Source organism: Cucurbita pepo, chromosome 5 (assembly GCF_057944985.1).
Source record: "Cucurbita pepo subsp. pepo isolate OVF chromosome 5, ASM5794498v1, whole genome shotgun sequence".
Taxonomy (NCBI): Eukaryota; Viridiplantae; Streptophyta; class Magnoliopsida; order Cucurbitales; family Cucurbitaceae; genus Cucurbita; species Cucurbita pepo.
Window position 1 is genome coordinate 17624517 of NC_141802.1, and position 23376 is coordinate 17647892.

General features: G+C 34.4%; 3 protein-coding genes across 4 annotated transcripts; 2 read left to right on the forward strand and 1 right to left on the reverse strand.

Moving 5' to 3' along the window:
* The first annotated feature begins 6110 nt into the window (after positions 1 to 6110).
* On the forward strand, positions 6111 to 11613 carry LOC111795804 (uncharacterized). Of its 2 annotated transcripts, none has more exons than XM_087124392.1 (8): positions 6111 to 6535; positions 6918 to 7008; positions 7812 to 7879; positions 8019 to 8117; positions 9188 to 9244; positions 10032 to 10100; positions 10282 to 10344; positions 10448 to 11613. In XM_087124392.1, exons 1-8 carry the CDS (start codon positions 6332 to 6334, stop codon positions 11414 to 11416), a joined length of 1620 nt encoding a protein of 539 aa, XP_086980518.1. In that variant the 5' UTR covers positions 6111 to 6331; the 3' UTR covers positions 11417 to 11613. The 2 variants fall into 2 exon arrangements, with proteins under 2 accessions (XP_086980518.1, XP_023534160.2); XM_023678392.2 differs by having other exon boundaries at positions 6112 to 6535; positions 6912 to 7008.
* A 1428-nt stretch (positions 11614 to 13041) lies between these two features.
* LOC111796101 (putative ubiquitin-conjugating enzyme E2 23) lies at positions 13042 to 20861 on the forward strand. Its single transcript, XM_023678792.2, has 8 exons — positions 13042 to 13249; positions 14349 to 16391; positions 16771 to 16914; positions 18050 to 18526; positions 18739 to 18808; positions 18903 to 19042; positions 19123 to 19434; positions 20243 to 20861. Exons 2-8 carry the CDS (start codon positions 14349 to 14351, stop codon positions 20492 to 20494), a joined length of 3438 nt encoding a protein of 1145 aa, XP_023534560.2. The 5' UTR covers positions 13042 to 13249; the 3' UTR covers positions 20495 to 20861.
* A 1654-nt stretch (positions 20862 to 22515) lies between these two features.
* LOC111795580 (uncharacterized) lies at positions 22516 to 23211 on the reverse strand. The gene has a single exon (XM_023678088.2). It carries the CDS (start codon positions 23164 to 23166, stop codon positions 22708 to 22710), a length of 459 nt encoding a protein of 152 aa, XP_023533856.2. The 5' UTR covers positions 23167 to 23211; the 3' UTR covers positions 22516 to 22707.
* Between the last annotated feature and the right edge of the window lie 165 nt (positions 23212 to 23376).

The window sequence follows — 23376 nt, forward strand, 5'->3', positions numbered from 1 at the left end:
ACTGTTTTACTACCATAATTTCTAAAAATTCAAAAGTTAATATTACAAGCCTCCACTTAGTTTTACCCACGCTTCATCTTGGTCATGGATAGATCACCCAGGTTCATATACATAAGCAGTGACAATTCCCAGCCATTGCCCGTGAGTCACTCGCTCATTCTTCAACAGGCACACAATCAGAGTTCTTGTATCCTCCCACTGCTTGGAAGCTTACGATTTTATGTCTTATTATTCTAAAAAAAATACAACATATTTTTAGTTTAAATATTATAATTAGAGACTCAACCTTAACTAATTTATTTTTTCAATATTATCCTTATATTTTTTTAATATTGCCAAAAACATATATATATATATATATATATATATATATATATATATTGGCGGGATAGATAAGGTAATCTTTTAATTGAAGTTTTGGACCGTTTAAAGGTATTTTATTAATTTGATGGTGTTTTTTTACTGTTAGGTAAAAAAAATAGTCCAAGTCTACTGCTATCAGATATTGTCCGATTTGGTCTGTTATGTATCGATCGTCAATATTTCTACTAAGAAATATTTTGTTCTCATCTGTAACCGATCGCTAAAAAATATATATATATTTTAAAAATGTATTTTCAAGCCTACACAATATTTTTAATAAAGTCTAAAAATATTTTTAATAAAAACAATTTAGCCCCCACAATAAAACTCTCTTTGTAGCCATGAAATCAAGTGACGAACAAATATCTACACATAGCATTAAAATCTTGACACCTAAATTATAGGTTTTGAATTAAGCAATATGTTATTTCTCTCTCAATTCCAAGTTGACTTTTGGTTTTAATTTCTAAGCTAGTGACGGTCGTATGTAATCGTTAAAGATATATGTATCAGCTGAAATATTCAATATCAACGTCGAGTATCTTTAGTCTTCTTTCAACCGTGTTGCCCACTTTCCATTGAATAATTACTCAACGTGATCGTTAAAATCTAGCTTTCGTTTTCTAATTCGTGTTGCTTGGAGCTGATCTATTATGTCCCGTCAAGTGTACGTTATTGTCAAAATATAGTTGCCATTTTTTTTATTTCTCAAATTTATTAATTATATAAAATGTTTATTTCACAAAATAATAATAATAATAAGCAATACTCTAAAACGACATTCTATAAGGACTCATGTTAGTTTGTGTGTGGCGTAGTCGGATTGCAGGGGATGTAGAGGAAGGAATGTCGGGGTCTTCATTTCTAAAAACGAGGTAACGTAGTCATGTTGTAGGAGCTGTAGAAGAATGTCGGAATCATCGAATGTCAAATCTTGATTCTTAATCATCAGAACTAAGTTATAACTTTAAATATTCGCTATTACAATTTTATTTATTGAATATTTTTTTAGATTGAATTTATTTATTTTAATACTAAAAAAACTTAAATATTTTTTACAAATTTTCTGAAATTCCATAATTTCATCCCTGTCGACATTTTTGTGTAATTAAAATTTTGAAATATTTGTCAATATTTCAAATTTTGGAAAATATTTAATTTAATTTGTATGATCCACCGACCTTTTTATTTCTCATTATCAAGGTCGCTTTCAAAAAAAAACAATAAATAAATACTATATATATATATATATATTTAAAATATTAAGATTAAATTACAAAATTTTCTGATGAGAAAAAAAAAAATCCATATATTTTAATATTGGTGAATAATTAGTGTTTTAAAAAATAAATTACTCGTTAATAAATTTTAAAATGTATTTACTAAATTCTATCGATATATATTTATTATTATTATTATTATTTTTTTTTTTGCAAAAATCGAATTTCCCACGAATAATTTTCCATATTTATTATTTTTTTAAAAAGATTATTAAAAAAATATGAATAAATCAATATATTTCCGTACCAACCTAATTTATAAAATTTATATATTAATATTATAGCATAGTCTTTAACAATTAAATAAAGTTGAGACATTTATAAGTCACAATTTACTGTACATATTATATTAATAACTAAAATTTCATAAAATTCAAATATGAGACATTTATAAGTCACAATTCATTATTAATATCGATTATAAACGTTAAATATTTTTAATATTTTAAATTTAGAATAGATTAGATTATAACCCTATTTTCGAGTTCTTCAGATTCATATGATAAAAAATGTAAACGAGCAAACCAAATTGGATTTTTTATTTTCCAAAAATTCAATTCATTCAACTTTTATGGTCGTTTGAGTTTTGTAGTTTGAATTGGTCCGGTTATTCAGTCATATAAACACCTCTAATCTTTTTCTTCGGATAACCAACAATTTCAAAAATCCATATATTACAAATTAAAAGAACCCTTTGTAATAATTTTAATATAATTCACCTATTTTTCTAAAATTCCATTTTTTTAATAATTATTTCAATGTCTCATTATTTAAAATATATATCAAACTAATTATTATTAAAAAAAAAAAAAAAAAAAAAAAACTGACTATCTTTTTGTTGACAATTTTATTTATTTATTTGAAGTCAATAAATTAATAATAATAATTGTTATTATTATGTTTTTTTAATAGCATATTTGTTATTTACATAATCAAACAAAATCAAAGCCAACAAAATTGGGAATATTATAAGTTAATTCTTTAATTAAGTATCATTTGAGCCAAACAATTATCTCATATTATTTAAATCAAAATTAATATTTAGATAAATTATCTGCATTAAAAAAAAAAAAACAATAGAATTTGAAGCTGTTGCACGTGCACGTGCACGTGCACATGAGTCATTTTAATTCAGTCTCATCCATGCACGTGCACATGTTTTCTTTTCACACCAACTATTTAAATGAACACACCTAGCATTAATTCACCTTATTCCTACCATTATTGAGTCATTTTAGCATGTTTTGTTATCGGTCACATGCTTTCTAACAATCTCGATTTCAGTTTAGAGAAAGGAACCGAGCTGTAGTATGGAGACAAGTTATGATCTAAACTAAACAAGCATAGATTGAGTGAAGCGGTCTAGTAGTTTTCCGTGGATAGAACGAAGCAAACTCGTCTAGTCTAGTTACTATAACATAGTGCTAGATTGTACCTATCGGACTTCTTATTTATTCTTTTTTCGATATCGAGCCGTGTTCCATTGTCAAGTTGTCAAATCGAACCAACACACTTAGTTTTGAAGTTCCAATGACCGTGCCACTGAAAAAGAAAGACACAACACCATTTTTTTCGTTTTCTATTTCCAATCTCCTCTTTTCTTCTTCTATAGGGTTTTCGTGTAATAACCCAAACCCACAGCTAACAGATATTATCCGCTTTGGCCCGTATCACCATCAACCTCACGATTTTAAAACACATTTAAAGGGAGAAATTTCCACACTTTTATAAAAAAATATTTCGTTTCTCTCTTCAACCGACATGGACTCAAAATGTTCGGCTCAACCAAGTGTAATGTAACGATCAAAGTTTAAAGTCGGAATGGATGAAAACAACGTACTTAAAATTAAATTGTGAGGTATTGATTCATTAATGAGATTTAAACCCTTAAAAAACTCGAACAATAACAATTCAACTATATTGCTAGGTATTGATAAAAACGTGTATCATTGATAAAAGTATCAAAGACTCGTTCTCCAAAGATACGTCCGTTGAACAAAAAGATTAAAAAAAAACATAAATGGGTTTAACCGTAATTAATGTTATTTAGTTACGCTTTAAAAAACAATACTAAAATAAGTACAACATAACTCAGCGGTTAAGATACTAATTATCATCTGGGTTTGATTAAGTTTGTATTCTCGCTAATTCTTTAGAACATTAAAAACATTTGAATTTTTGTTCAAAATATTTTTTTTTCTTTAATTTAGCTTCAATTTTGAAAAAAAAAAAACGTAATTTATAATTATTAAATTAATACTTAAATTAGCTCTATTTCGTCTATATTTGACGCCATACATATATGAAATCAGATCGATTTGAATTATAGTGTGATTTGATATGAAATTATGGTTAAAAAAAATTCACTGTGTAACTTTTAAATCAATTAGTTAAAAATTATTTTTATGTCGTATTAAAATATTATAATGTCTAACGACTTAAAAATATATTAAGATAAATTTAACGGTTTTATGTCACATCGATATGAATTGAATTATTAGAACATGGAAGATGTCGAAAAGTGCACTAAAACACGGGATTGACAAGACAACATTATTTTAGCACATTTTTTAATATATTAAATTAATGTTTATTTTATTATATGGTTTGAAGATGTTGAAAGAAAATCATAGGGATAGGTTCTTTTCTCATTTAAAATTCAAAAGAAAGCCCAAAAAAAGGGGAAATAACAATGTTTTCATTAATTAATTTAATATTAATAAATGGCCTTGATTAAATCAACCATGCTTTAAAAAAATAATGTGGAATTATTTATGAGATGCGACAAGACATTATAATACAACTCATGTTTTTAAAATAATTAAACTATGTTTTTCTTATTATGTTCGCATGTTCCTATTTTATATTATATACTAAATAATTATTTTGGAGAACGTTCCTTTATAACTGATGATTCAATATAAGTAGGTAATGTGATCATATCATAGAGGATGTTGAGAAACGTCATGGCCATCCTGTGTAGAATCCATATTCCAATTTTTGGTATGGATTATAGGTAGAATTTGCCGAGGATCGGGCCATCAAATGTGTAACAGCCCAAGCCCATCGCTAGCATATATTGTCCTTCTTTTACTTTCCTTTTCGGGCTTCCCCTTAAGGCTTTAAAATGCGTTAGGGAAAGGTTTCCACACCCTTAATGTTTCATTCTCCTCCCAGATGTCGAATCCATAGGGATTGGGGTCATCAGATGTCATCGGGTGATCGGGGTCATCTAGGGATCGGTTTCCACACCCTTTAAAACGCGTATGCTAGGGATCGGGGTCATAAGATGTCAAATATGTATTCTAAATCCTGGTATGAACTCCAGACATGAAACATTACGGATGGTATTAGAGCAAAACCTGTGAGATCCCACATCGATTGGAGAGGGAAACAAAGCATTTCTTATAAGGGTGTGGAAACCTCTCCCTAGCATATGCGTTTTAAAATCGTGAGGCTGACGATGATATGTAATGGACCAAAGCGAACAATAACTATTAACGGTGGGCTTGAGCTGTAACAAAAACTATCCAAAGCATTACAGACAGTATCTAAGGGAACATTTCCCAATAAAATGTAATTCAAGGACAAACTAAAATAGAAGCTGATGAACATGTGATACTCGAGTAAATGAAATGAATCACGACTATAATCGAACAAGATTGGTTATAAATACATAAAACTGTAGTTAGATCGAGACAATTCTAAGTTGGATGACGTTTTAATTTTTTTTTTTTTATTTCACTTCTCTTTCCATCCACTATCTTTGTATATTGCTTGTCAGCACTATATACATATATATATATATATATATATATATATATTTTAAATCACTTCCATTTTTGTCACAACTCCTCCATTAACTTTCTTCATTCATTCTTTAAATATATCTTCCACCACTATGTACTATCAGCTTTTTTCCAACCTTTTTATTCCATTATTTTTCTCTTTAATTATCAATAAAAAAAATTATATTATATTACTTAAAACAAATTAACCATGGTTATCGGAGAGTAAGATTCCTATTAAGAATATTTTAAGGGAAGAACACTCGTCAGACGTTCAAAAGTTTTATTAATATTTTTTAAAAATTTAAAAACACTTTAAACTTTTTAAAAATATAAAAAAGTACTACACTTTTAAGGTTTGACAGTTAAATTTTTTTAACTTTTTTACCGAAGTTAAAGAGGGTTGGTGCTATTTTAAAAAATTTAGGGATATTTTTTTAAATATTTAAATTTTTTTTAAATTTTTTTAAAAGGTAAATTTTAGTAAGTTTAATGATATTTTTGAAATATTTTTAGAGTTATTTTTAAAGATATATTAACGATAAAAATAAAAAATAAGGATATTATTGAATTTTCTGGAAGGTTAGAGATTAAAGAAAATACAGTATTTTTATTAACTTAGATAAGATATGACATAAATTTGAGGCCAATTTCCTGTTGATGGGCTCTGGACTGGGCCGGGAATATTGAGCTGAATTTCAGGTTGGATCCGGAACCGGGTCGAGTTCGCGCTCTCAATTTCTCCCGTTGGCAAGAGCTTCGCTCGTGAGCTCTGCAACTGCGACTGCCGCGAGCCATCGTCTTGTTCCTTCGAAGCAACCCTCGCGGGAGTGTTAAATTCATCGATATTCGTTGAAGTTTGCGACGATGCTATGGTTTGGTCATAGTAACTAGGATACGATGGCGTTCTTATGTAGGATAAATCAATCCAAGCTAACACACTTTTCCAATCAATTCAAGAGGCATTATTTTCACATTTGTTATGCTTCTTCGATCGATTCTGGTCGTACAACGAAGCATGTTTCTGAGTATATAGCGCGTATAATTCCCCGTGGACCAGCTGATTTTGGCGGTAAAGTTAGGTTTTATGCTGCCCCGGTTCAGGTACTGATTCTAGTACTTATGGATGGCAATGGTGCATTAGTTCTTGAATTTGGGATGAATTATATCGAAACTTGTGTAGTAGTGTTTTTCAAAGGTTTCAAGTCCTGTTTTAGATGCTAAATTTTCATGCCTTGAACTTTCAAAAGTTGCGTATTGGGACATGGAATAGAACAGATTTTAGTTATTCTTTTTTTTAAAAAAAAAACTTACAGATATCTTTTTGTATTATACTAAAGATTCTTTTAGTTAGCTTGTTAAGCTTGCATTTGCTCTATTGATTATAAATTAGGCAGCTGATTTGAGTTATAGAGTGTTTAATTCATAAAAAAAAAAATGGTGAGACTGATCTTGTTCATTTTATGATATGTCATTAAAGTTTCAGGGAAAGGCGAAGAAGGAAGAGAATAATACGAGTGGACCACGACTTAATGATAAAATCAAGGCTGAGTTTGTGAGGCTTGTATCTGATGATGGTATGTGAGATGAATATTGAATTTTTGTTAATATCATAGTTTGAGATCTCTAAGTTGTGATGCCTTTTCACGTTCTTGGGATTGATATATCACGTTCATAGTGATGCATCTAGGCGGTTAGCGTAGCTCTCTCACCTCTGACAAAATGGGAAAGGTTCATGGAACAATAAGTCCTCATATTTGGGTAAGAAGGGTGTGTGGTGGATGAGGAATTTGATTTTGTTCATGTCTGATATTTCATGTGCAACTACCTACTACATGGATAAAATTTGCTAGAAAACTAGTATTGAATCGATCTATTGGAACGTGTTATAGGGTGCGCTATCTTGATTGTGAAGAAGTAGAAACATGAAAATAATGGAAAAATGAGGAAGAAAATGAATGTTTTTTTTTTTTTAATAAAAAAGAAGGAAACATTATAATTTGGACAAAAAGAAGGGTTTCCTCTTTATGGGCCGAAGGAGTTGCACAACATTCTCCATTTGACTTGAATGTCAGAAGTATGATTAAGTACAAAAAATTCTTAGAAGAGATGCCATCGACAAATCCCAAAAAGCGATTTTCTTGCCTTGAAAATCTGAGGGTCTGACAATCTCTTTAAACCAAGTAGCCCAAGCAAGAACTAATGCACCCACCTTCACCATATTCCAAGCAAGAAACAATGCACCCCCAATCAACAGTCTCCAAAACTCTTTGAAAATGAATTTTATCGGGTATAGAAGTTGTGTAATTATGTATTGGGCTATGAATGAGGATTGTGTTTGTTTATTACTTGTTGATGTGTTGCACATGAATTTTTGTAGGACATGCAATTGTTTCACTTCGTGAAGCTCTTGGACGTGCTCGTGAGCTCAAGCTGGATTTGGTTGAGGTAAACTTCCATTTTTCATGTTGCCAGCATTTTCTGTCTTTTTATATGTATAATTCTACTTTCAATCTCAGTAATTATTAGACTTTCATATTTGTTATCGGGTCATGCAATATTTCATTTCATGTGTCATATTTTTTAGGTCCAACAAAAAGCCAACCCACCTGTCTGTAAAATCATGGACTTTCACAGAGAGAAGTACAAGCAGCAAATAAGGGAAAAGGATCGTGTTAAAAGCAAGGTGAGTTCCTGATACGAAATACAAAGTCTTAATCATGCCACAAAATTGCATGGTGAATGACAAGATTACCGTACATGTTAGGATTTAGGGAGGTTTTATTATACTTTTCAATTTTAGAGTATTATTTTTAAGGTTTTAAGTTACGATTAGTTAGTGGTCATTATGGTATTGATGGACATGAGAGTTACCACCTCTCAATTGACCATAGGTTACTTTAAGATTTATTTTCAAAGGTATAAATAGTCATGCTTGTTGTTGCTTTAGTATGAGAATTTTGGATATTAAAATGAAAGTTGCATATTATGCTTCTTAAGCCATGAGGTTGTTCCTTTCCATTTCTTGTATTAAGATTTGCATGCTAGAGCCATTCAAGTAGTCTTGATCAAAGCTATCTTGTACAATGATTTGAATCACAAGTTTTCTTTACTCTTGATCTTGATTATCAAGATAATCCGTTCCAAAACCTTCCCTTAGACTGATTCTTTATCATTTTTGGAGTTCTTTGATAATTTAGATTTAAAGGTCTTGTTGTTCAACAAGGTTATTAGATCAAATCCCAAGAGCTTCATAAAAGTTCCGCAAGGCAATGTACATGTGGGTTAGTGTCTTTTAGACAGTGATAACGCCTTTGGTCGGGATATTGTATTGAAATCAAGAATTTATTGTTTAACTTTTGCTACTTGATCCCATGTCAGTGATCTCATGTCAGTGCTGAACCGTATTTTATCATAAAATTATGTCAAATTGGTTTTGTATTCCTCTTCATTTTGATAATGAATGAAGTGGGTATAATACAGCCACAAACTTGGATGATTGTAAACATCTAACATGTTTGTACTTCCTTCATGATTGCATAAATAAAACGAACAATCAAGTTGTTTGTCTGAGCTTCATTATGATTGGCCATTTTAATATTATTCCACGAATAGCCGTTTTAAAATTGTGCCAGTTTTAGTTAATCTTTTTCCCAAAAGGAAAACCTGTTAGTTTTTCAGGTCTCGAGAAATGACTTAAAATTTATATTAGGAAAAGTGTTGCATGTGTTGTGAAACAGATTCATATTCTTGCAGGCTGAAGTGGGTTTAAGAAAAGGAGATCACAAAGAAGTCCGCTTCACTGGGAAAACTGTGAGTAATTTATTTTTTAATGTTCAGACCCTTCGCTGCCATGAATATAACTTGAAGACTCTGATGGTGATATGATTGAATGCCTTGCGGATGGAACATAATTTTCTATTCTAGCTTCTATCTCTCTCTGCCTCAACAGGAAAGTAAAATTGCGTACAAAAGTCCTACTATGACCATGAATATTATGTTTTAAGCCATGGTTTGTGCTCTAGTTCTGTACCATCCTTTTTTAAAAATGATTTCATTATAGTTTAAGATCAATGTTCTTCGAGTATTGTTAGTTCATCTTCAGCAATTTGGTCCTCACTTTTATAGGTCTATATGGAAATCAAGTACACCCAAAAACGTTAACCTACTTAATTAAGAAACTCCTTATGGTGTTCAACCTAGTTCGTGGATGGAAACATTGAAAAGTCAAATGTGGATATCACCATTAACCTATTTGTTTATAAAAGTAAAGTTTCATTTTTTTCATTCAAAATTTGAACTTTAGGCGAAGATTTTTCTGCATTTAATAATTTCCTTCAATTATTGTTACTACCTACAACATTGACATTACTTTTGGTATGTTGTCCATACCCAAAGAATTGTGAAGGGTTCGGTTCCTATCTCACTACAACACCATTTTGTTGTAGTATGTACGAGGTTAACACTAGAGTTGAGACAATTTTGTTTCCGCTAAAAGAGTCCTTGAGCTCCAAACCGACTTTTGACCATTATGAGAGCTTAGAACAAAACTCTTAATATTTGATGCTAAAAATTATTTATTTTTTTGTATTGTCATCAGGAAGAGAAGGACCTAAGGATGAAAGCCGATATGGTAAAGCGATTGATGGAACGAGGTTACCGTGTGAAGGTATTATTTTTCCATTTCACAAAATGATTCATAATTTCTGTTCTTTTTAGTTCCTTATTTCTTTTCAGAGGTCAATGGTTGTTCGTTTGGGTGTTTTTCAATACCAGATCGCCACAAATATGTTCTAAACACCATACTGTTCACTGTTCAAGAATATCTTACTCTTATGCTCTCTGAACAGTGCAGTGCCAGGGGCGGTGAGGATCAGGACTTGGGTGGCTTGCTATCTCGTCTCTCTGCTTTGGTATTGCCTCATGAAACACTTCATTTTTTCTTGACGATACCAGTTCATCAATTTCTATTGTCTTTATCCTTCCCACCGCATATCGTGATCAACCTTTTTGCAGATAGAGGATGTGGCAATGGTGGAAAGTGGACCAAGAGTGGAAAGAGGACAGGCATATGTTATAGTCAGGCATGTTAAATTTGGCCCCTCGAAGAAAGGGGGCGGTGGAAAAGCATCAAAAGTTGCTGTGAATGCAAGACAGGAGGTTAAAAATGGCACCACCCCTCCGGTTCCAGCGGCCCGTTCTTCAACCCCTGATGAAGAAGAAATGGGTCCTGAAGAATCAGATTCTGAAGCAACGTGGTCAGTTGTTGATGGTAATAATGATTTTGATGAAGTTTTTGACTTGAAAGATGATGCCAATGGGATTCCCTTAGAAACCACTGCCAATAAAATGAATGTAGCTTCAGACAGGGATGTTAATGTCTCAGACCTTTCACCACCGACGCGGTTACCTGATACGAGTAGAACCAGCTCCGTTCCACTCTCTCGACAAGATTCTTCCACCAAAGCCGATAACAGATACAAAAAGATCGAACCTGCAAACCGGTTCCAACCACCAAATGTAATGGATAACAAGGGCCGAGGTGCTAGAGACTCACTCCGATCAGAACCCCAGATTCGCAATCAGTGGAGGCAACCTCTTACGAACACAAACTTATCGCCGCCCTCCATGAGAGAAACCAGGCCAGACGACAACGTTTCTTCTGCATCAAGAAACACTAAGTATCCCTCAAATGAGACATCCAAGTCTGGTTCATCACAGCATACCGTTCCTGATCCATCCAAAACTAGCTTTGGGATCTTCAGTGCTCTAAATGCCAATGCTCCAGTAAAGCAAGATGCAGCATCCACAAGTTATCGAGGGAATCGAGGGCCATCGACTAATCCGAACGCGCCTGGAGCTTCAGAAAGTTTGAAGTTCTCATTAACAAAATCCGACGACAATGTGAACAAGGGACAGAAAAGCTGGGGAATTTTCAGTGAGGGTCCTAATAATTCCCCAAACAGGATATCAAAACCTAACTGAGGTGAAGGTAGAACATGTTTACAGTGATTGTTTCAGTATTATATGGAAGGCTGAGTTTTGATGAGGATATTTATTTAGACATGGAACGTAGCAGAGATTTTTCTTCAAACAGTTACTACTGGCCGTGCTGTTGTGCACGTTGCAAGTTTTATAGTGATTTTGAGTAATAAGAATATTGTCCACATTAACATTTTTAATGGTCAAAGATCAAACGACGTCTCGATATTTTAGGTAGAAATCAACATTGAGAGGAGCAAGCGTTTTCGTTTGACAAAACTCAAAGTTTACGAAGTTGAGACCCTCAAGAGGCAGCGACACAACACTTCAGATAGATATCAACATTATGAGATGTGAGGACACTTTCATTTAATGAAATTTCAAGTTCACGGCGTTGAAACGTTCAAGACAACTCATTCAGTTCGTGAGGCTTGAAGTATAAGTCTTTTCTTTTTTAATATCAAGAATGACTCTTACGAGCTCACCCGATTCTCATCCCTGCTGATTTTTAGTATCAGGTATGACATTACGACTCTTCATTAACAATCTCGAGTACATTCCAAATCATTCCCCATGTCACAACAACTATTATCATGCATTTAAGATATGTTCTAAGTTATCTCTCCCACACATGAAGTTAGACCAACATAACTATTAATATATCATCATGAGGTTAAAAACATTAAGAATCAAATACATTAATCTTGAACAAAAAGACGCACATGTACTTTCGTTTAATGAAACCCAAAATTCGTAGTGTCGAGCCGACCACAACGCCTCATGTGAAATATGGGATAATAATTTTATTCATGAATTAGATTTGAAATTTCTTTTGTTCGTGAACCAACCAAACTTTATTGTTCATTTTGTAGCTGGATTTGAACCCTACATTTTATTTTGGATCTTCCAAATCATTCCCGAGAAAAACTTTAACAAACACGAACATAATTTCTAAAATATACCTTACTAATGTTAACCTAGTTTAAAATAAAAACATTATTTTTTTAACCGAGAATATCTGTATTAACTAATTAAGCTAAGCTCCCGACAAATTTTATTAAATTCTTAGAAAAATGTTAACTTGCCTTGTAAATTATAAACTTCCTTTCAATATTAGAACTCCCCAAGAAAAGCACCTTTCATTCCCTTACTTGAAATCCAAACTTATATATAACTATTTTTAAATTTATTTTTTTACTTTATATATTTTATTTTTATTATAATATATTTTATTTTTTAAATACTAAAAAATGAATAAAAAATATGTTTTTATAATAAATTTTCTATTAATTTCAAACATACACAATAATTGACAATTATATATATTAATTAGTAAAAATTATTATTAAAAGTTTTGAAACTAAAATATTAATAGAAAAAAAGTTGGGTTTAAATATATATATCCAAATAAATAAATAAAAAATTTGTATAATATAATAAATATATATTTTAAAGTTAAAAAAATAATTATTTTTGCAACGGGACTTGGTCCTAATTTTGAACGGTGGTAATGGATCACGATTACCATACCAATCAACGGACACAAATATATAAGAAGAAGGCCCCCAGGTTTTTATTTATTTCCATAATCAACCCCCATATTATAGGTATTTACAAACCCACCCCCACGGTAACTCTCTTACCAGCTCCTCCCTCTAATTCTTTCATAATATATTATATTCTCTGGTTCGAAAACGGAGTTCGAAGGAACCTCCGTTCAAAATCAAAGGCCTCCTTTTCTTCATCGCATCCTCCTTCTTTCCCTCCAATTGACGGCGATTCTCAGATTGCTTTTCTCTTTGCAGCTCGTTTTTGTCTGCCTCCGAGCAGCCTCAGGTTCTCATTTCATTAGCTCGTTTGTTTTGGTTACTTGATTGGATTGAGCTTTGGGATGGAATATTTTTTGTTTATTGTTTGGATTACTGGTGGGATGGATGTTTGAGTTTAGCTCGAGGGATTGATCTGCGAAGGTCTTGAATCGTGGTCTTCAGCTTCTTTAGTTAGTTCGTTAGTTTGTTTTTTCTTTTTTTCATTTCGATTAATGGTTTTGCTGGTAATTATGACCTGCTCTGAGTATTTGAATGCGAGAACGGGAGAGGTGTAAATGGTTTTAGCCATTGTTTCTTCTTCTTGTTGCGTTTGATTCAAGTAACTTTATGATTTTAACGAAGACGTCCATTGGATGCCTTCTTAATTCTGTCGTCTTGCTAAGCATATTAGCAAATGAACCCAGAATTTTTCATTTCTGTTTGTGTTGGTCAATCGTCTTTCCTGGGTTTTTGGTTTTTTTTTTTTGAATTTTAGATCTGAAAATCTAAAATGGAGATTATTTGGTGACTGCTCTAAGTAGCAAAAAGCTACTTGCAAAAATATGTCAACCTCCTGATTCTATTCAAATATGCTATAAATGTCCATTTCTTGCTGCTCTGTTCATTCAGCAACTTTTCCCTATTTGATGAAATTATGAAGGAAAAAGGAGCAGTGAGCTTATTTGACTTTATTGTTGCTTAGAGTAAAATTACAGCGACTGGTTTGTTCATACTTACAGACTAATGGGCCATGGATTTTGTTTGTTCACTTTCTTGGCTGGCTAGATAGGCATCTAGGAAGCTTGAATTCTCTTATTACATGCAGAGTTGGGTATCCAACATGGGCATCTTTGGTATATGATTTTGAAGTTTTAATTTATTTAAATGTTGCATACGGTGAGGATGCCCAAAGGATTCATTGGGGACCCTGGACGCGTTAGGGAGGTGCATCTGGTGAAGTACAATAATATATATAATAAAAGAAAAAAATGTAGTTTTGTTTCGGTTCTTATATTTGAACTTTGACAAATGTACTTTACTAGATTGAAATGAATATTATCCCAATGTACTTGAGTTACATATGTAAGTCATTGCTGTACTCATCCTTCTTCCTTCTTTCTTTCCAGATGGGGCAACCGGATTCTGTGGACAAGGAGTCTCTTACGGATACTTGCGATAGTTACATGAATAGGGATGGTGTTTCTACAAGTGGAAATATTCACATGCCAACTATAAATAATGATGAAGCTAGAAGAATGAATGAGAATAAAAGCGACAAACCTAATATTCCACATGTATATAGACGAGATATTGTAAAAAGCAAAGGCAGTGGTATGATAGGGATTGTGACTGAAGTTGCTGGTGATGCTGATTCAGATACTGACATTACTGATGATGAAGATGACTATGATGATGGTGAGGATGGTCTTGATGATGATGGTTGTGATGATTATGATGGTGATGGGGAGAACGAAGGTCAAAACAAGGAAAATTATGACGATGACACTAATGCTAAAAATTCAAACAGAGATAGTTATAAGAATCAACCCCTTCCTGCTGATGAAGTTCGAGTCCTCTGGATGGATGAAAGTGAGACTACTCAGAATGTTAATGATTTAACAGTTATAGATAGGGGGTTTTTACATGGTGATTTTGTTGCTGCTGTTTCCAATCCTACAGGGCAATCAGGTGTTGTGGTAGATGTAAATATCTCTGTTGATTTGTTAGTTCCTGATGGATCAGTTGTGAAAAATATATCATCTAAGGACTTGATACGTGTGAGAGATTTTGCAGTGGGGGATTATGTGGTCCTTGGTCCGTGGTTGGGTAGAATTGATGATGTCTTGGATAATGTGACTGTGATGTTTGATGATGGCTCCAAGTGTAAAGTCACAAAGGCAGAGCCATCGCGGCTCAAACCAGTTTCTAAGAATATCCTTGAAGATGCAAGCTTTCCTTACTATCCTGGCCAGCGGGTGAGGGCGAGTTCTTCAACAGTTTTTAAGAATTCTAAATGGCTTTCTGGTTTATGGAAACCTAATCGATTGCAAGGTACTGTCACTAAAGTTACAGTTGGATCAGTGTTCATTTATTGGATAGCATCTGCTGGATATGGACCAGATTCTTCTACCACCCCAGCTGAAGAACAGAGTCCAAAGAACTTGAGACTATTAACTTGTTTTTCACATGTGAATTGGCAATTGGGTGACTGGTGTCTTCTTCCCTCCTCATTCTCCTCTGGCTCGACTAAGGACTCATCACAAACAGAACTTCCTGATTCAGTGACCAATATGTTAGATTACGCACAAACAGTGGGAGCGTGCGATTCAGAGGATACCGTGGTAGATGAATTAAGTGGGAGAACTGAATCCACTGGTCTTGACTCCATTAGTGCATGTAATGGAAATTATAGGGATCCAGAATGTAATATTTTGCCGGAATCTAGTAGTTCTAGAGCAACAAAGGAGAATACCCATGAGACTTGGCCTCTCCATCGCAAAAAAATTCGTAAAGTTGTCATCAGGAGAGATAAGAAGGCTAGAAAGAAAGAGGAAAACTTTGAGAGGGCACTTTTAATCATCAATACTACGACAAAAGTTGATGTTGTATGGCAGGATGGCCGGGCAGAACTTGCGCTGGATTCAACAGGCTTGATTCCAATTAATCCAGGTGATCATGAATTTGTTCCAGAACAGTATGTTGTTGAGAAGGCCTCTGATAATGATGATGATGTTACGGAAAGCAGGCGAGTTGGAGTTGTGAAAAGTGTTCATGCAAAGGAGCGAACAGCCTGTGTAAGGTGGTTAAAACCAGTCTCCAGGGCAGAGGATCCTCGAGAATTTGACATAGAAGAAGTTGTTAGTGTGTATGAGCTAGAAGGGCATCCAGATTATGACTACTGTTACGGTGATGTTGTTATTCGTTTGTCACCTGTTTCTGATTCTATAGAAGCTCTGTCTTCTGAAAACACTACTGAAGAATTAAATCATCAAAGTTCAACCAATGGGGTGATGAGTTGTACAGAAAAGGTTTCAGGAAGCCTGAAAATAGAATATCCATCAAGTAGTGATGATTGCTTTGACTTCTCAGATCTCTCTTGGGTTGGAAATATAACGACTCTTAAGAATGGTGATATTGAAGTTTTTTGGGCCAATGGCATGGTTTCAACGGTATTTTTCATTTCCTAATTCTTTTGAAAATGATACTTGGTTGCAAACGTAAAAAACAAGACCAAATGGTTTATGATCTTCTTCTAACAGGAAGAGTGCATTATCATTGTAATTAAACAAATTTATTATAAGGGCAGGTTAGGGAGCTGTTTTTCCTGTATTTTCGTAGGAATTGATTGTTATTTTTATGTTTGGTATCTGCTTATTTATTGGCTTTTAAATTAGTTGATCTTGAAATATTAAAAATGTTACTTTTTTTTGTGTCTTGATAGTCTATAATCTAACACTCATATGTGGTAACTGATTTAGTTTTTAATGGTTTTCACTTTTCTCACGAGTTTAGAAACTCAAATGCTGAAGTGTTTATAATTTCGCTAAGGTTGGCCCTCAAGCAATTTATGTTGTTGGTCGAGATGATGACGATGAATCAATTGGTGCTGGAAGTGAAATAAGTAACGGTGCTGCAAGTTGGGAAACAGTTGATGATGATGATGATGAAATGGATGTTGAGAACGCCAAGGAGGTAACATTCTTTTGGTACACTAAAGTTAGCATATTCTTTTGAATGGTTCTAATGTTGATGATTGTTGGGAGATGAGTCTCATATTGGCTAATTAAGGGGAAGATCTTGAGTTTAGAAGCAAGGAATACCATCCCATTGGTATGAGGTCTTTTGAGGAAACCAAAAGCAAAACCATGAGAGCTTATGCTCAAAGTGGACAATATTATACCATTGTGGAGGGTTGTGGTTCTTAACATGGCATCAGAGCCATGCCCTTAACTTAGCCATGTAAATAGAATTCTTAAGTGTCGAACAAAGAAGTTGTGTACCTCAAAGGTGTAGTTAAAAAATGACTCAATTGTCGAACAAAGGTTGTACTTTGTTCAAGAGCTCCAAAGAAGGAGTCGAGCCTCGATTAACGGGAGGCTGTTCGAGGGCTCCACAGGCCTCAGGGGAGGCTCTATGGTGTACTTTTTTCGAGGGGAGAATTGTTGAGGATTGTTGGGAGAGGAGTCACATATTGGCTAATTAAGGGAAGATCGTGAGTTTATAAGTAAGGAATACTATCTCTATTGGTATGAGGCCTTTTGGGAAAACCAAAAGTAAAATCATGAGAGCTTATGCTCGAAGTGAACAATATCATACCATTGTGGAGGGTCGTGGGTCCTAACATCTAATAATATAATCTCTAGATTTTCTGTCAAAGAAACTAAAGAATAAAACTAGAAGTAACATGTAATTATGAGGGCCGGTATGGACTTTTGTTTTAATCATGCATATTAGATGCAAAAGGTCAGTCTGAACTCCTGTCTCTTTACTTGTAATCTTCTTTAAATAATGGGATTAAAATTTTATTTTGATAGACTCTCAGTCTTTCACTCTCAATAATATCATTTCTTTTTCAGTTTCTGCTTCCAAGGTTTCGGCAAAAAATTTCATATCATTTTTTATTAGTGACCCTCCATATGTTATGCCCTCTTGTGCTGATTTTTTGAAAGTTCGGCAGTTCTTATAAATTGAAATCTGATGTCATTGTGCCCTTCCATTGTTCATTTGTTTGTCTTTGCTTGTAACGTTGTTATCTACAGTTTTAAGAATAATTACACCTGATATGTATTAAGGCATCGCGAATAATGACCCACGTCAATGTCTCTAGGATATTGAGCTGCAAGATACTGGTGTGGATTCTGAAGAGGAAGAGAGTGAACAGCATAATTCAGGAAGAAGTCTAGCTCTTTCTGTTCCACTTGCTGCGTTTCGATTTGTTACTAGATTGGCTACTGGAATATTCTCACGAGGACCAAGAAATCGAGAATCAATGGATTTGGATTCCCACAGTGAAAGTGACACTCAATCCTTGGAAATTCAAGCTTTGGAGGAAATAGATTCTGGGCTTCGCTCTCTTAAATCCAATTCTTTTACTGCCTCTGATATGAACTCTGACTGTGGAAGAGGAGAGGACGACGATGCCTCAGAGCCATTAAAAGTGTTAGTATCAGCAGAAGCTTCAAGCAACCTGAGGACTGCTCAATCAGATGGGTCAGCATGCCATGAGGATGGCACCTGCAGCTTCAAGGGCTTTGATATCGTTAAAGATCCTTTGGACCATTATTTTCTTGGTACAAATGGACAAGTAAGTATATTTGTGAAGTTTCGATACCACTTTGATGCTCTAAGAATACTTCTGTGCACGGCTCTTGTTTTAGGGGTGCACGGTTCTTGTTTTAGGGTCTTGTTCTTCATGTTCATCAATACTTTTGGGTTTCGGGTTGTCCAGATTGGTTTACACGTTCTTACTTGAAAGATTCTGCACAAGTCTGAATGGTTGAACTTTGTTGAATGCAGACTATTAACGGAAGGAAATGGCTTAAGAAAATCCAGCAAGATTGGACTATCCTCCAGAATAATCTTCCAGGTAAACAATGTCTATCTTTGCTTCATTGAGTCGCGTCTCGTGAGATTGACATTCATGTATCTGTTAGCTGAGCCATGAATGAATTCTGTAACAGATGGGATATACGTTCGAGTCTATGAGGATCGAATGGACCTTTTAAGAACCGTCATTGTTGGGGCCTATGGGACCCCTTACCAAGATGGCCTTTTCTTCTTCGATTTTCACCTCCCACCAGAGTATCCCGACGTTCCACCAGTGAGTCATAGCATTAAGTCACTTCTATAATCTGGGTTGTCTTATATGGTAACTTACTGATGGGATTTGTTATGATGCAGTCAGCATATTATCATTCAGGTGGGTGGCGGATAAATCCCAATCTTTATGAGGAAGGCAAAGTGTGCCTTAGCCTTTTAAATACTTGGACTGGCAGAGGAAATGAAGTGTGGGATCCAAAGTCCTCTAGCATCCTTCAAGTGTTGGTATCGCTCCAGGGGTTAGTGTTGAATTCTAAACCATATTTTAATGAAGCTGGATATGACAAACAAATTGGGACAGCAGAAGGAGAGAAGAATTCCTTGTCGTACAATGAAAACACTTTCTTGTTGAACTGCAAGACAATAATGTATCTTATGAGGAAGCCTCCCAAGGTGGGTATTACTGTTCATTTTCATTTGAATATCTTTGTTGAGAACTTTTTCTGCACCATACAATCTTCAAATGTCATTTGCTAAATGGACCAAAAAGCATTGTGTTTGTGAGATCTCACATTGATTGGAGAGAGGAACAAGTGCCAACAAGGACGGTGGGTACTAAATGTGGGTGGATTGTGAGATCCCACATTGGTTAGAGAGGAGAATGAAACATTCTTGATAAAGGTGTGGAAACTTTCCTCTAGCTGACACGTTTTAAAAACCTTGAGGGGAAGCCTGAGTGGGAAAACCCAAAGAGGACAATATCTGTTAGCGGTGGGCTTGAGTTGTTACAGTTGGTATCAAAGCCAGACACTAGGCGGTGTGCCAGTGAGGACGCTGAGTCCTGAAAAGGGGTGGATTGTGAGATCCCACATCGATTGAAGAGGGGAATAAGTGCCAGCGAGGACTGGGTCCTGAAGGTGGGTGGATTGTGAGATCCCACGTTGGTTGGGGAGAAGAACGAAGCATTTTTTATAAGGGTGTGGAAACTTTTCCCTAATAAACGTATTTTAAAAACTTTGAAAAAAAAGCCCGAAAGGAAAAACCCAAAGATGACAATATCTGCTAGCGGTGGGCTTGGGCTGTTGCGGTGTTTCTTTTTTCTTTTTCCTCTTTAATGGACAACCATGGGTTTGAAGAACTTGTGATTGTAACTTGAGCGAATTTATGTATGCGGTACACAGAAAGTTCATGATGCAATGACTACTAGTGATAAATTAGCTATAAATATTATGCTTGACTAATTGATTTTGTTCATGAATAGGACTTCGAAGAACTCGTTAAAGAACATTTCAGGAGGCGTGGATATTACATCCTGAAGGCCTGTGATGCATACATGAAAGGTCACTTAATTGGCTCTCTCACAGAAGATGCCTCTATAAGAGAAGAAAGCGATCCCAACTCCACGTCAGTCGGGTTTAAGCTTATGCTCGCTAAGATTGTTCCGAAGCTCTTCTCGTCGTTGAACGAAGTCGGAGCTGATTGTCGCGATTTTAAGCATTTTCAACAGTTGTAGCATTACAAAAAACTCCAGATGACAAAGTGTCATCATTTACACATAGCTGACAAGGTAATCTTTTTCTTTTCTTCCATTCATTCCCATTCATGTTAAAGCCTTCTTGTCTTTACCCATTATGATCAATGATGCACCCTGTTTAGAAGTTTTGAACTGGGGGCCTCATGATCTTCAAAAGCTTCCTAGAATTCTAGGATCTGGGTTTTTGTGACAATTCTTTGGTCTGTGATCCATTTTTTTCCTTAAAAAAAACAAAGGAAAGTCCGAATTACATTGCAAGTTAGGAGTTAGTTGGTCGTGTTCTTCTGTCGTAGGTTGTTTGTCCTAGAATGGACTTTTTTTTATGATGATTTTTTGTTGTGCTGCATTTCAGTATTGCTCAAAGAAAGTAAAAGAAGTATAATATGTTGTGCTGCAATTTATTCCTTATGATTTTCTAAAGGTATGTTACTGTTTGAGCTGAAAAAAAAAATGTTAAACTACAAACTTAGTCTATAATAGTTTATAGAAGGTGAAATTTTATAGAAGGTGAAATTTTAGTCAATAATTTTAAATGTTATAATTGGTCTCGGGGAGGTGACTGTTATAATTGGTCTCGGGGAAGGATTGTCTTTGCTCTGAGTGTCACAGTTATGCTTCTTTAGAGCGTGTTGCCCATGGCCACATGTCTATGCCACGCCAAACCATTTATTTGATTCCATGTTGTATTGCCTTACTATTGTATTTTCTGTTTGTATGACTATTCGGCAAAATCATGTCTAGGTCTATCAGACTTAAATCGTCTCAAAATGTACTATAGAGGATGATATCAGTCGTCAACTCCTCCTGCCTAGATTTGTATGGCCGTTTGGTGAAATTATGCCTGTACTATAAGGAAATGCAACTAGTTGTCAAATTTTCATATTCGAGTTATATAATATTTAAGTTGTGATATTTCTTTATATACTTAAGTCATATAACAAATTCCAAACCTTCTTTCAACCTTACTTTTAAACTCTCTTTCAAAAATCTCTCTTCCATTGTTTTCTAAAACCTTCCTCTCAAAATAGGGCTAGAGGCTTAAGCATATGTTGCTCGGCCGCAGGCGACGCGAATTCAAATTGGCTTAACTCATTCAGTGTTGAGAGTGAATGCCACACAATCGCAAAAGTCTGTTGTCAAGAAAAGTGCGATTGTGACACTGACATCCCCATTTATGAAGAAAGTTTGAAGTTTTGGGCTTCTAGCATTCATTCGTCCTTTGTCGGGTGGTGTTTGTGTGTGGGTTGTGCTACCATATGATTCCGGAGAAAAGTCTATACTTAGGAACGGTGATAATAGTTCAGTTATTGAAATTCTTTAGTTTGACAAAATTTTGCTAAATAGTCCTTATAATATGGACTATTTATAAAGGTTTTTACTCTTGGTGAGATTTTATCAAAACTATAAAACCAGGATTCTAATATTTTTCCAATATTTAAATATTGGAGGAAATGAATTTGTACTTTAATAAAGAAGAAAAAAAACCATAGAAAAATATTTTAAATCAAATTTTATTTTAACAAACTTTTAAATCTAGTTATAAATAATAAATAATAAATAAATTAATGTCAAAATAAAGAAAATAATGTATTAGTGAAAATCTAAAAATTATCAATATATATATACAAGTGTATAAATTTACATAATTAAATTTATTTTATATTTTTAATTGAAGCTGTTTCCTTTATCAACTTACCAAACAAGTTTTTTTTTTTTTTTTAATTTTTTTTATAATGAATTATTTATTTCTAAAAACATAAAAAGATAATAATAATAATAATAAAACAAACCAAATGGGCCTAAATATTTTTAACTTTTATTCTCATTATTAATGTTTCTATTAATTACTGGGTAAGAAATAAAATTCATTTATAAATATAATGCCTAGTTTATTCTCTCATAGCCAGATCTATAGAATTCAGTCTCAAAAAAAAAAAAAAAAAAAAAAAAAAAAAAAAAAAACGATCGAATTTTCAGTTGAAATCAGATGAAGAACGAAATGGAAGAACTCACAGTGGGATTTTATTCATTTGCTGTTTTGATAAATTTTTCTTGAAAAAAAATCTCATAAGAACGTAGAAAATGGATTATTATACTCTGCTGATCGCGAGAAGAAGAAGCTTAACTCTAATCGACCATCGCCGATCCAACTTACAAGAAAGATGATGAAGAAATGAGATGGATTCAGTTCCTTAACCACTTCTCATAATTCCTCGCCTCGCCAGCAGCCTCGCGATCGGCGGTGTGAGCGCAATAGTGATCGGAACCCGAATCGGCAACAATGCCTTGTTGCAAAGCACGGCCAAAGCCAACGCGCCGCCAGTCGACGCTGCGAGATCGGCTGTACGATTCCTTTTCCGCGGCTCTTCCATTACGGTTGATTGAATTTCTGATGTAGGTCTTTCTTCGATCACAAATCCATCGTCTACGGACGATGTGATTTCGGAGGGACTTGTCTGTGGCGTATCTTTGGAAGAGAATCCGTCCATGTGTAGCTTATCGAGTAGCGATTCTACATCAACATTGTTCTTGATGGCGACATAGAGGCCAGTGATCGAAGCCGCCGACACTGAGAAATGAACTCCGATTGCGACCTTCCCGTACTTCCTGAGAAGCTCGCGGAATCGGCCACCACCGGTGAAGAAAGCCATGGAAAAGGGCCGGGAAGGGAGGCGGCGCGTCGGAGCTGAGCTGTGGAGGGTGGAAGCTAGGGTTTCAAAGTTTTCGGACGGGTTTGAAAATCCGTCTATTTTATTAGGAATTTATTTCTCAATGTCAATACGACACCGTTTTGCGACAGTTAAAAAGTCAACCGAATCTGGTTGAATGGGCCAGTTGTCGTGGGTACAGCCCTTGTCGAG